At 44.0% G+C, this 14,517-nt stretch overlaps 1 protein-coding gene across 14 annotated transcripts in view; it reads left to right on the top strand.

Moving 5' to 3' along the window:
- CTPS2 (CTP synthase 2) overlaps nucleotides 1–13,272 on the top strand; it is a 196,239-nt gene extending 182,967 nt beyond the window's left edge. For 5 of the 14 annotated variants that reach the window (XR_016228542.1, XR_016228541.1, XM_051827623.2 and 2 more), the window contains 2 exons: nucleotides 10,986–11,096; nucleotides 12,325–13,272. Coding sequence is in view for 9 of the 14 variants with exons in the window: in XM_051827623.2 (XP_051683583.1) it covers nucleotides 10,986–11,055 (70 nt within the window). In the remaining 5 variants the exon portion in view is untranslated. Of the gene's footprint in view, nucleotides 1–10,985; nucleotides 11,102–12,324 lie in introns of all 14 variants that reach the window. The other 9 variants (XR_016228543.1, XM_089324950.1, XM_070067268.1 and 6 more) reach the window with 4 other exon arrangements.
- The last annotated feature ends 1,245 nt before the right edge of the window (nucleotides 13,273–14,517 follow it).

Here is a 14,517-nt window from a genome sequence, read left to right as displayed (position 1 = left end):
GTTTCAGACCCAGCCCAACAGTTGAGGCTGTTTCAGAATGAGACAGTCTTTAAAGCAGCGATGGCCCTGGAGCCAGTTCCTTCTGGTTCCTGAATCTTTCTTGTGCTGCTAGGATCAAAGTTCATTCCCTCCTTCATGGTTACCCTTCCCTCTATACTTCTAAAAAATTACTTATGTATTCACTTATATTTTATTTGAAAGGCAGAAAAAGAGAAAGAGAGCTCTCATCTGCTGGTTCACTCCTCAAATGCCCGCAGAAGCCAAGACTGGGCCAGACCAAAGCCAGGAGGCTGGAACTCGATCTGTCTCTCACATGGGTGGCAGGGTCCCTAGCACTTGAGCTGCCTCCCAGGGTGCACATCAGCTGGAAGCTGGAATTGGAAGCGGAGCCAGGCCTCCAACCTGGGCACTCCAAGTGGGATGCAGGTGTCCCAAACAGCATTTTAACTGCTGTGCCAAAGGCTTGCCCCCACCCTACTTTTACCTTTGAACTCTGACAGCACTCAGGGAAAGGAGGAACCTTTTCCTGTTGCCGTTGTCTCTGGTCTCTTTCCTTCTAGGGAGCATGCTGCCTTCCAGCCTGGAAAGTTTCATTTTCTGGTGAATTTTTGATCTAGAAAATTTGAAAAATAGATAAAAAGCACCCAGGGGCTGCTATTGTGGCATAATGGGTTAAGCTGGCACCTGTGATGCTGGCATCTCATATGGGTACCAGTCCGATCCAGCTCCCTGCTAGTGCACCTGGGAAAGTAACAGAAGATGGCTCAAGTCCTTGGGCCCCTGCCCCGAGGTAGGAGACCTGGATGAAGCTCCTAGCTCCTGGCTTTGGCCTGGCACAGCCTTGACCACTGTGGCCATTGTGGCCATTTGAGGAGTGAAACAGTGGATGGATGATATCTCTCTCTCTCTCCCCTTCTCTCTCTGTAACTCTGCCTTTCAAGTAAATAAATCTTAAAAAAGGAATAAAAGCATTCAGCCTAACATAATCATTGTACTTATTTTGAAATATTATCTTCCAGTCTTTGTGCCTATATATTGCTTTTTTTCCCCATTGTAAGCATAATACTGAGTATATGAAGGTACTTCAGAAAGTTTGTGGGAATATGGACTTAAATGTAAGTTTATTTTTAAGCAAAATTTTTGAAGTCTTTGCACAGTTTTTTTCATCATCCGTTTTCATGAACTTTTTGAAGACCCCCCCACCATGTGTGTGTGAGTGTACATATATGTTTCCATTACACTACATATGTGTGCATTTGCCCCCCAACTCTTTTGTTTTAAAAACTATCAAACCTACAGAAAAGATGAAGCAATAGTATAGTGAACACTGGTGTCCCCTTCATGGAGGTTCATCAGCTGTGACTGTGTCAGCACGTTTGCTCCCTCTTCCCCGTGCCTATAGACTTATTTCTGAATCACTTAGAAGCAAGTTGCAAATATCATAACACTTCACAGCAAAATACTTTATCAGTTGTTTCTTAAAATTACAGCTATTTTCTCACACAACTGTAATATCCTCGCACCCAGGAAAATTAACATTAACTCAGTGACATCTCATTTAAATTTTTCCATTTATCCCCAAATGTCTTTTTAGATCTTTTTTTTTTTAATTAAGAAAATTAATCAACAATCCATTAAAGGTTCACCTGGTTATGTTTCCTTGGTTTCTTTTGATCTGGAGAACTCACACTGCTGTTTCAGTTTTTTGTAATGTTGACTTCTGCGAAGTGTCCAGACCAGTTGTCCTGTAGAAATGACGAGAATCTGGAATTATCTAGTTGTTTTTTCATGATTCCAGTGAATGTTAAGTGTTTTTGAAAGAATAGCTCATTGGGGCTGTTGTGTACTTTGTAAGTACACACCAGGAGGTATGTAAGGCTGGTTGTCTCAGTGTGGCTGATGCTAAGTTTACCACCTGATTAAGGTAGTTATTGTTTGGAGATGTCCTTCGCAAAAGAGTATTCTCCATTTCTAAAATAGCATCCCCCACTGAAATGAACTAGGGCTCCTGGAAGAAGTGATGATTTCAGGGCTGGGACAGCAAAGTACAAGATGAGCCTGAACATGTTGCTGTATTTAAAGCAGGGAACGTGTAAAAATGAATGGGCTGTGTGTTTCACAAGGTCAAAGAAACCAGCTTGAAAGGCCACCTGCTGGCCTCATTTTAGACACTTTGAATGTCAAAAAGAACAATTGAATTATAACACATTGGATCATAACAATTGGATTATAACACATTGCAGTTTTTGAAATTCCATGAGTCCATATTCAGAAAACCCAAAAGGAAAAAAGGAAAAGAAAGGCGATTAAAAAGGGAGAAGCAACTTGCATGCAATAACAGACTTATCTGAGGACGTTCAGTCGATGCCACAACCTCTGGGTGAAGGTTCTGGGGGAGAGAACCTCGCCAGATTCACAGAGTACCACATAGATTGTAATTAGAGGCTGGCATTACGCACTGAACACCTCGCAGCACATTTTTCCAAGTTGCATGAGGGTCGTGACATTTAACGGCTGCAGGGTTTAGCATTCACACAACACACCATACGTATTGGAGCTTATTCTTTTCCCACCCCCGTGCTGGGTGCTAGAGAATCAACACTAGCTGAATAGGGGGCTATTCCCCAGTCTGGGGGACTCAGCAGGTAGGATAACAGTTCTCTAAACATTCTGGGGACAGGCAACCTGAGATGGCAAGGGAAGTTGGCACCCACTTCCTGGAAAACAGTACAGACATTCTGGTTGGAATCAGTACTCTCCTGGTGTTCAGAGCCCTGGTGCCCCACCCCCAGAGGCTTTCTTCTAGGGGCTCTTTAGCTGCAGCCCCAGACCTGCTGGCACACAGTCCCCCAGGCATGAGAGCTTGTTCCTTCCTCCATTGTTGCACCCACGGGGTGCGCCCAGGCTATCAGGCTGTGCTACCATCAGGTAAACATTTTGCTGCAAATGGCGCCCTTATCCACGGTGACCTGGCTGCGTGGATTCCTCCCCTGTCCCATGGCCAGCACGTGCTGGAGATTAGCACTTTTGACATCCACTCCCCCTTCCCTGAATTTTCTGCCGTGCTCTGAGGGACAGTGCAGGTCAGGACTCACCAAGTTCAACCCCGACTTTTCTTTCCCAGGTGGCGGCTGTGAGCTCACCCTTGTGTGTATCAGTTTCTTTAGACAAAGGGGATGCTCACAGCTCCCACCTCACAAGGTGGCGCGGGCACTTATGTTTCACACTGAATGTGAAGCACTTAGCACAGTGCCTGGTCTATGGGAAGAACTTGAATTGTTACAATTGTTATGCTATCATCATTAATTTTGCCGTAGTTCTCATCTCTTTCATCTCTTGCCTTCTGCAAAGCCTCCTACTTGATCTCTGTGCCTCCGCCTTTCCCCTCCTCATCCATCTCCTGCTGTCAGAGTGATCTTCCCACCTTATTTGGGAACTGAAAACCCTCAGGGACTTCTCTTGGCTTATGGCATAAAATGCTTACAAATCCTGCGGAACAGCTTGCGGGTTCCTGAACTCCCTAGAGGTTTCCACGGCTGTTCCTCTTGGCTCTTGGTGTACCTTCCGGAATTGCTTAGCCAGAGGGCCCTGCTGGTCTCTATCCTATTAGGATGCTGGTTCACGGAGTGCTCGCAATGGGCATCAGAGGTGAGAGCAGCCCCTGCCTTGCTTTCAGAGTGTGCGTGTCTCCCTTGAAGGCGTGCTTAGCCCACAGTGGTGTCTCTGCTTTCTTTTCGACTCAGCAAGATACTCTTTTTTCCCCTATGTGAATCTGATGTTTAGTTTCCAGCACTGTTTCGAATGTGGGATCACCTTGGCTTTTGACTGTTGGACAGTGTTGATGTTGCCTGGGGCTGCTCTTGTAATAGATAATGCGAATATTCTATTTCTGTGGGGGATAGTATGGATGAGTAGAGCAGGTGCTGTGGCTTTGACTTCTGGGTCTGCCACTTGCCAGATAATTTTTTCCTAGTCACTACTCCTAAACCTCTTGATTCTCTCCTTAGGGCCACTGTGAGGAACAGTTGAGATGTGCTTTGTAAACTTTAAACTGCTGTCAAAACACTACTTTCCCCCCCTTGGTTACATTTCAAGCAAAAGTGAACTGGGGAAAAACTCCAATTCTTTCTTGTTTTCTGTTTGAACAGTTCTTTTAAACATCTTTTGAAGCAGTTCCCCTGTGATTGTTTGACTTCAATCCATACCTTGAGATTCTTTTTTTTCCTGGCAAATTATTGTTAATAAGCCACCTTTGAGTCCACCTTCCCTTGGGATTAAATGTTGGTTGAAAGGCACTCTTTGCTGCTTACGGTGCACTGTGGTGTTGATGCAGTGCCAACCGGAGAGGAGCTAACGGTGCTACACACTGCTGTGCTTTTCACGCCCTGCCTGGGTTGAATTCTACTGTTTACTATGAAATGCAAAACTCATTCAGAGCTTACTTAGTTTTTATTCCATTGCTCTTATGTTTTATGGCTTCCAGGGGGAAAACTGTATGCATGGCAACCTGTTTTTAAAACATGTTTTTTCACAAGAAATGGGTTTTGATGTAAAGTATTGTAGGAGTTCATGCATGCTGGGAATCCTAACTGTGCCATTACAGTTTTTAAGATTCCAACCACCTCTTTCTGTTAATGGAGAAGAAATTATTTAACAGCTGCCTGGGGATAGCATAAAAGGTGGGATATGCAAGGTATTGCTCTACCCTTTCCATAGTGCCTTGGAAAATAGGTTTTCTTATTTGGGGAATTTATTAAGCAGTAGGAGTGTTTGGCAAACAAACTTGACTATGACAAGCCTTGTTTGTCAAGAATCACTTATGTAGTATTGTGTTCAAATTGTGTAACCTAAACAAGCATGCCAGAGAGATAACTTGCTTTGATTTGATTAACTATGGATAGCCATACCTTTCAAAAAAACTTTTTAAGGAAATAACCATGAAGACTTCTACATGGTGTTATAGGTTTTTTTTTCATTTGTTTTAAAATCTGCAGTGTCAAATAGAATGTTCTGCAATGATAGATATGTTCCATAATCTGCACTATAAAATGTGGCAGCCCTTTGCCACATATGGCTGTCAAGCATTTGAGATATGACCAACAAAAGTGAGGAAAGGAATTTTACATTCTGTTTGATTTTAATTGTTTTAAATGTAGACAGCCATCGTGGCTTGTGGCTACCATTTTGGACACTGCAGCTTTAAAACTTCTTCCTTAAATGTCACAACACACATAAGAATTTATGAATGTGTCTGTATTTTGTGACGCTTCATAAAATTTAACACCCAAGACCCTAATATCTGATAATTCTTCCCAGTGATAGATTTGTGGATGCTATGTGAATATACAGAGAGGATTATTCAAAAAGACAGGTTTGTCTTAAGATGGAGCTGCAATGTCTCCTAATTAAGTGAAAATATACCCAGATAATTCTAGCTTATGACTTTTTATTATTAAAAATAAAAATATTTTTTTAACAGGCAGAGAGAGAAAGAGCTAGGAGCCAAGAGCTCAGTCTTGGTCTCCCAAGTGGGTGGCAGTCACCTCTGCTGTCTCCCAGAGTCTGCGTTACCAGGAAGCTGGGGTCAGGAATTGGAGCTACGACTAGAACCCAGGCACTCCAGTGTGGGATACAGGCATCCTAACCACTAAGCCAAATGTCTACCTCTCATGACTTGTTTTTAGTTTGTTCTGTGTGAAACAAAAATGAACCCCTAAGTCATGTGTGGCACACGAGCTATTGTTATTCTGCATTCACTTGATGACCCACATTTTACTTCTCACGTTTGTTTGTTTGCTGGCAAACAAATGCCCTAAAATCAGCAAGTATAGCAGTAATGCCCATTTTGATAATTCTGTTCTTGAGTGCCCTGGTTTATTTTCTTGTCCTACCGTGGGTCTCTGAACACATATGAAAGAAAATTAGTGAACACAGCCATTAACCTTGGAGCTGAGTAACAAGCTGAGCCTCATTTTTTTAGGCTCAGCCCTGCCATTTTGATGTGTTGGCAGAGTTTGGGGCAGATAACCTCCAGATAGGAAATGAGCAGCACTAGGTTAGAAGCCGACTTACCCAGGTCCCCTTGCCAGTATGGATAGGGAATTACATGTGATGCAAGAAATTATTCTGAAAAGCACGCAGTTAGCAGTTTTCATTGATTCTTTATATTTCCATGACTTTTGGGAGCAGATGCTAAGTTCTGAATAAACATAACATCATAAATAGCAACAGCTTACATTTTTAGATAGTTTTCAGAGCGAGTTCATGCATCCTCTTTTGTCCTTAGTAGCATTTTTGGTGAGTTTGTAGTTGTTATTGCTAATTTTTTCTAGACTTTCAGGAGTCAGGTGACCTGTCCAAAGGTACATGGCTAGTACGTAGTATAAGCCAGAGTGTGTAGGGGAGATGTGAGCTACCTTACTCTTCCTGGACTAGTGACCTGCTCAGTATAATGGGAACTCTGCCGCATCTTCAGCAGATGAGCCATATGAGTCACCCAATGCCCTTGACCTCCATTTCCTGAGTGCAGCTTCCAGCCGTGCTAATTCTCTGGCATGAAATGTTGCACAGACCCAAGCCAGAGTCTACATTTGAGTAGTCAGAGCCCATAGATAAGGATATATCCATTTTGAGGGCAGTTTTTATTTATTTTTTAATAACATTCTTTGGTTCTTTCTAAGTAACAGAAGTGATCTTCCTGAACTAAAATCTAAATAGGAACTTTTTTGTACTTGATGAATTTTCAGGATATGTTATGTATATACGCATACTTCAAAAAGTTCATGGAAAATGGAGTTAAAAGATAAATTTATTTTTGTACCGAACAATTTGAAATCCTTGCATATTTTCATAATATGCTTTTTCCATGAACTTCTCGAGGACCCATTATATTTCTAACATACCTTGTCTTTTCAGCCAATTCTATTTTTAAAATGTTGGTTTTCATTTATTTGAAAGGCAGACAGAGAGCTTCCATGTGCTGGCTTACTACTCAAATGTACACAACAGTCAAGCCTGGGTGAGGCCAAAGCCAGGAGCCCAAAACTCAGTCTGAGTCCCCCACATGGACGGCAGGGATCTGACTATTTGAGCCATCACCCACTGCCTCTCAAGGTGTCCATTAGCAAGAAGGTGAAATTAAAAATGAAGCCGAGACTCAAACTCAGGCATGCTGATGTGGGAAGCAGGTGTCATAAATGGTAGTGGTGTTGTTTTAAAGATTTTTATTTATTTGAAAGGCAGAGTTACAGAGAGGCAGAGGCAAAGAGAGAGAGAGAGAGGTCTTCTATCCACTGGTTCACTCCCCAGATGGCTGCAGTTTGGCTGGAGCTGGGCCGAACCAAAGCCAGGAGCCTGGAACTTAATCCGGGTCTCCCACACAGGTGCAGGGGCCATCCTCTACTGCTTTCCCAGGCCGTAGCAGGGAGCTGGACTGGAAGTGGAGCAGCCGGGACTCAAACCGGTGTCCATATGGGATGCTGGCACCGCAGGCAGCAGCTTTACCTGCTACACCACGGTGCTGGCCCTGTAAGTGGTGTCTTAACCTCTGGGCTAAATGCACACCGCTTTTGCCAATTCTTAATTTTCTTCTATCTCCTCTCCGTACTCTACTGCCCATCATCTACCTTTGCTGTTTTGTCCACAAGTCAGGGAGGAGAGTGAGCATGTGAACAAAAAACCAGGTTGTCTTGATGATGTTTTTTATTCACACTCAGTATGTGTAAAGTGAAACCTTTGTTTTCTAGCCTGTCAGCATTGTGTTTCTCCAAGTGTGCTTTATTTCCTTAAAAAAAGTGGAATTTCACCTGCTAAGGAATTCAGATTTTTTTATTGCTACAATTCATTGAAAGCTTGGCCAAGGCTAGCGATGGGTCAGGCCTCAAACACTTCCCGGCAGTGTTGTCTCCACAGATAAGTAGATTCCAAGTGGAGGTGAGGAATGTGCTGATTTATTTGGAACCGAGCAAGAGGAACCTCAAACGAAACCATGGCTTAGACTGAAAGCTCAATTACAGAGTTACCACATGGAGATGTGTTTATTTTATTTAAAAAAATTATTAGAATGAGTGAGCAAGTGTTCCCATTCTCTGGTTTACTCCCCCAAATGCATCTAACTGACATCTGGGGCTGGGTAGAAGCCAAAACTGGGAGCTAGGAATGCAATCCAGGTTTCTCACGTGGTTGACAGGAACCCTGCTGCCTCCCAGGGAGTGTATTGGCAGGAAGCTGGAGTCAGGAGCTGGGGATGGGAATCAAACCCAGGAATTGCGAATTCTTATACTGGCCTCTTGACCATGAGGCTAAATGCCTACTCGCTAGAAGGCCTATTTCTAAGAGAATCCAGCATGGTGACATGTATGTCAATAATTGGCCCTATTTTATTTTGTCTTTTTTTAAGATTTATTTATTTATTTGAAAGTCAGAGTTACACAGAGAGGGGAGAGGCAGAGAGAGAGAGAGAGAAAGAAGGAGAGTCAGAGAGAGAGAGGTCTTCCATCCGCTAGTTCATTCCTCAGATGACTGCAACAGACAGAGCTCAGCTGATCCAAAGCTAGTAGCTTCTTCTGGGTCTCCCACGTGGGTGCAGGGGCCCAAGCACTTGGGCCATCTTCTACTGCTTTCCCAGGCCACAGCAGAGAGCTGGATCAGAAGTGGAGCTGGGGCTGGCGCTGTGGCATAGCGGGTAAAGCCGCCGCCTGCAGTGCCGGCATCCCATATGGGTGCTGGTTCAAGTCCTGGCTGCTCCACTTCTGATCCAGCTCTCTGCTATGGCCTGGGGAAACAGTAGGAGATGGCCCAAGCCCTTGGGCCCCTGCACCCACATGGGAGACCCGGAAGAAGCTCCTGGCTCCTGGCTTCGGATCAGCGCAGCTCCAGCCATTGCAGCTATCTGGGGAATGAACCAGAGAATGGAAGACTCTCTCTCTGACTCTCCTTCTCTCTCTGTGTAACTCTGACTTTCAAGTAAATAAATAAATCTTTAAAAACAAACCAAAAAAAAGAAGTGGAGCAGCCAGGACTCGAACCAATGCCCATATAGGATGCCGGTGCTGCAGACCAGGGCTTTAACCTGTGCCACAGTGCTGGCTCCCCTATTTTAAGCACTGCATGTAACTCAAGGTAATCAGAGCATCCCATTTATTTATTTATTTATTTATTTCTCTTTCTCTCTCTCTCTCTCTCTTACTCTCTCTCTTTCCCTCCCTCCTTTCCTTCCTTCCTCCTTTCATTTCTTTCTTTCAAGATTTATTTTTTTTTTTGTTTGAAAAGTTACACAGAGGCAGAGAGAGAGAGGGAAAGTCTTCCATCTGCTGGTTCATTCCCCAAATGACCGCAGCAGGCAGAGCTGTGCCGATCCGAAGCCAGGAGCCAGGAGCTTCTTCCAGGTCTCCCACAAGGGTGCAGGGACCCAAGCACTTGGGCCATCTTCCTCTGCTTTCCCAGGCCATAGCAGAGAGCTGGATTGGAAGTGGAGCAGCAGGGACAGGAACTGGCGCCCATATGGGATGCTGGCACTGCAGGCAGAGGTTTAGCCTACTACGCTGCAGTGCACATATTTCTAATTTAAAAATTGCATAATCTCACAAGTTATTTTTCAAACCTTGGGCCTATGAAAATGCTGATTGGAATGGATAACTTTCATGCTGCTGACATAGAAATCTTAGTGAAAATATGATCTGAAGGGGATAGAATTTCAAGGTGATTTAGAGAGTACATTATCATTTCGTATGTGTGCTACTGGGTGCTTCCCAGGTCTTGAGCCAACATGCATGTCTTAGTCCTAATGAGCACCCAGTTCCAGCTCCCTATAGAACTTGCTGGCCATAATGAGGAGCTGCCGTGATCCGCAAACACAGAGGCAAACACAGCTGAGTATCTGGGGAGCTGCTGTGGTCCTTAAAGTCAAAACCCAAAGTGTAGCTAGAAGAGAAGAATAGCATTTGACTGGGGGATCGGTATGCAGCTGTCTTCACTGTCCTGAGGCCTTCCGTGTTGCTGGGGGGAGGAATAATGTCTTTTTCTCATCTGTGTTAAGGTTCCAGGCTGAGGCCCCTGCGAAGAAAGACTATTAACAAGAGAAAAGTATGCACTCTTTGATGAGGAGTGTGCAGTCATGGAGAGAGGTGATAGGGCAGAAGGAGCGTGATCTCATGGTAATAAACTTGGGGAACTTCTCTGTGTCCCTGTTTCTGTGGAAACAAGGATGCTTCCTTCCTCCAGGTAGAGGGAGGGTGCCTCTCACCAGAGGTTCTAAGGCTCTGCTTTGTGGAAGAAGGGCACGTGAGAGTGAGAGGGGCCTTCTTGAATATCCTCTCCAGTTTCTTCAGCTTAAAACAGTCACCCTCCCAAGGTGCCCTAGCTTGGGGTAGTATGTCCCGAACCTTGTCGTTGCCAGAGGAAGCAGTTGTCATCCGAAGGGTGAGACATGAAGGCTGAGCATCCAGGAAATATTTTCTGTGATGTTACTGCACTTGAGAACAGATTGAGACCAGTAAGGGATAGGACTCGGTAATGTTCACATCCAGATGGAATGAGATATTGGCCCTAGTAGGACAAGAGCAGATTCACAGAAGAGAAATAAGTTGCTACCTCAATATTCGTTTTAAATCAGTTTATTAGTATAGTACCTCTAGTAGAAAGCAAGCAACAAGCAAAGCAGAAGAGCACTATGAATTCAAGGCTGCTGCTGCTTTTAGGTTTAGAAACCGTCAGTGGTCTTTAGAAGATAAAAATCTTGGTTCACATTGAGATGCGTTTTGAACTTTTGTCAATGAGTAACTTCAGTTTACCCTGAGAGCAAGTGACCCATTTTTCTGACCAAAGAAGGACATTATTGTTTGTGGTTGGACGGACTTCTTTCTAGTGACTGGACTGTGATACTAGAGTATGCCTCAATATTTTCTCTGAGTGGGGACTAATACGGAAAGTGTTTGGGACCATAAGTAGACTTCTGTCTTCCTAAATCAGATCTTCTTCTGATCTAGCGACAGATACAGTGATGCCAGTGATGACAGCTTTTCAGAGCCGAGGACAGCGGACTTGGAAGTGAGCTGAAATGGGTGTGTGACTCAGAAGAATGGCGGCTCCCTGAGCAGGTAAGGTGAGCTCTTTGAGTATGCTTTGTATTACAGACAGGCAAGCTGTCTCCGTGTGGGAGAAAGCATTCTAGGACTTGTCTTGCAGGACTCTGCTCCCTCTGGATGCTTCCATTGGACTGGCACCGTTAGGACGACCAACTTGATAGTCAAGGCACTGTCGAGAGTTCTTGTGTGGGGAAAGTGGGAATGCACCTGAGGCCAGGGATGAATCTAAAAGTACGCCTGTAAATATATATACCTGAAGGCTTTAGTGATCAGGGTTGTAATCGTCTAGGTCAGAGGTTGGCAAACTTTTTCTGTAAGGCCAAATAATAGATATTTTATTCTTGGGGCATGTCCTCTGTCACAGCCACTCAACCCTGCCACTGTAGTGGGAAAGCAATCATTAGTAATATGCACATGAACAGGCTTGGCTAAGCTCAATAATACTTTATTAAGGAAAAGTACTTGCTAGGACTGGTGTTGTGGTACAGCAATTTAAGCTGCTACTTGCAATGCTGGCATTGTGTATCAGAGTGCCAGTTTCAGGCCCAGTTGCTCTGCTTCCTATCTGGCTTCCTGCTAATATGCCTGGGAAAACAATAGATGAAGACCCAAGACCCAAGTCTCCCTGCCACCCACATGGGAGACTAGGATGGAGTTCCAAGTTCTTGGCTTCAGCCTGGCCGAGCCCTGGCTGTTGTGGCCATTTGGGGAGTGAACCAGGGGATGGAAGATCTTCGCCTCTAGGTCACTCACAGAAAAGCAAGTTTGCTTGGATTTGTATTAAATAAAGTAATATTTTGTTTCTTTGTAGAGAGGTACAAGAGCCAACTTGGTGTTCAAGGGCAGCTTGTTTCCCCGTGGCTCTGTTGTACATTATGAGGGACAACAGCAGCCTGAGTAACTTGTTAAAGTCCTATTCGGTGGCAGGTGCTGCCAAGGGTCAGCCTAGAGCTTACGGCATGCCTTGAATTGGATCCACTGCACGTTAGTGCGGACAGCAGCTTCTGGGAGCGGTGTACAGAGTTCATCGGTCCAGTGTGAGCGCTCTTCATGTTTCACTAAGAGGCAGCATGCTCCTGTTCATTAGCGGGAAGCCACGCTGCATCCATGTAGGTTTGCCTCAAACATGGAGACCTTCAGGAGCAGGAGATATTCTGAAGACTGGCACTGTTGTTGCTGACTCTGCTAATACTTCCGTTCTGTCGTGTGTGTCTGTGTGTCTGTGTGTGTTTTTTTAAAGCAGCTGAAGTAACTGCAGTCAAGATGAAAGAACTATGCGAAGAAATCACGACACTCTTACAGACTCCATGTGATCTGCACCAGCCATGGGATGTAGAGTCTCAAAGGGAATCTAGTAACGCATACGTCCAGGAGCCAGAGCCAAAGGGGTACTTTTCTTTTCCCTCCAGGGGCAGTCTTTAGTCGTCACAAATTTCTGCAGCCAATTAAGTTTTTCCCAACAACCTCACGGGGGAGAAAGTGTGTTTGCATTTTGTGCAGGCTGTCACGATGTCGAGATGATGAGCAGGGGTCCTGGTAACTGGGCCTTTGCCACACTGAATGGGACGAGTGGCAGGGTACATGGCTAGGACGAATTTTGAGTCAAAAACGAGTCTTTCTGCTACCTGGAATTCAACCACAGATTTGTGTGTAGCCCATGGTTTTTCCAGTTTCTCACCCTGTTTATTTCTTGTTATACAGAAAACTTAGCAGGCCCAAGAATATGGGGTGGTAAATAAGGGCCTTCACCTCAGGCATACAATTTAAGGAGGTTTTAAAAAAAACTCAGGAATCAGGATCAATAATATATCTGTTTTTCTTTGGAGGTAAAATTCACGTAACATCTTTTAACCATTTTACAGTTCAGTGGCATTCAATGATGCTGTACAAACACCACCGTTACCTGTTTCCAAGACATTCTCAGCACTGCGAAATAAAGCCCTGTACCTATTAGTTGTCACTCCCCATTCCCTTATCCTTCGGTAACCACCTATCTTGTTTCCATTTCTATGAATTTTCCTGTTCTGAATATTTCATATACACGGAATCGTACAATATGTGTGCCCTTTTGTTATCTGGTTTCTTTCATGTGGCGTAATGTTGTCAAGGTTCATCCTTGTTGTAGCCTGTATCAGAACTTCATTCCTTTTTATGGCTGAATAAAATTCCATTGTATGTATCTACCACACTTTGCTGATCTATTCATCTGTTGATGGACATTTGGGTTGTTTCCACCTATTAGGAATAGAGAGAGCTGCTGTGAACATTGACATGCAAATATATATATCTGTTTTTCATTCCTTTGGGATTATATATACTTCAGAGTAGAATGTTGTGTCATATGGTAATTCTGCTTAGCTTTCAAGGGAGGGTTCACAATAATTTAATGCAGTTAAAAAAGAGCTGTATGTATTTGAAAGGCAGAGTGCCTGACAGATGGGGGGGGGGAGAAAGAGAGAATGAATGAATGAATGAATGAATCTACCTACTCTGGTACTCTCCAAATGCCCAGGCCAAGCCAGGAGCCTGCAGCTGCATCCAGGTGTGCCACATGGATAACAGGAGTACAAGTACTTGGGCCATCTTCCACTGCCCTGCCAAGCACATTAGCAGGAAGCTGGATCAGAAGCAGAGGAGCTGGAATTCCACCATACACCCTTAACCCTCTGAGCCACAATGCCTACCCTTTATTATGATATTCTTAAAACATCCAAGTTAGTGAAAAAATTCACAATGAACCAGATATTAAGTTTGAAAATAAAGATTGTCTCCAGCTCTGCACCTCCCTCACTGCCCCAGCCCTGGCCCCCATTATACAACATCCTCTCCTAGTAGGATAGCTAATTTTCCCTGTTAAATATGCTTGAGATGATTGAGTTGTTGCTAACATTTAAGCTTTCTAGTGCTGGTTTACATATTTTAACTGCTCAGTTCTCTCTCTCTCTCTCTCTCTCTCTGTAGTTGTTTTGGCCTTTCAGCTTTTTTTTTTTCTGATGCTGTAACACTGGTATTACAGAAATTTCATCTACTCAACACGTGCAGAAATGAAATGAGTAATTCTGGTAAACAAAAATATTAAAAGAGCTTCAGGGATCCACTTGTGAAAATTATAGCTTGAAGATCACAAGAGGCTCCAAATGAAAAGCTCACAAGGTAGGTTAAAAGCTGGAGTAGGTCTCTTAGAGAGAGGGCTGGATGCACAGAGGGGGATACTTTAACATCACAAAGGGGGTAGTCTGGCTTAAATGGAAGTTTTCAGTTTTAATGATAACAGATTTCTAAGCTCACTTTTAACTGAGTGCTGTTTCTGCTGGCTAACATGCCCATAAATAGGACCAGAACAAAGAGTACTTAACAAACAATAAACCAGACTCTGTTGTTGCTACCGGAGGAGGTTTTTCTGTTCTGGAAACTCTCCTTGAACTTGGAATCC

The sequence above is a fragment of the Oryctolagus cuniculus genome, chromosome X (assembly GCF_051225735.1).
Source record: "Oryctolagus cuniculus isolate XC-2025 breed Fujian yellow rabbit chromosome X, ASM5122573v1, whole genome shotgun sequence".
Lineage (NCBI taxonomy): Eukaryota > Metazoa > Chordata > Mammalia > Lagomorpha > Leporidae > Oryctolagus > Oryctolagus cuniculus.
Note: the sequence above shows the minus strand (reverse complement) of the source record. Positions and strands in the feature narration are given on the sequence as shown.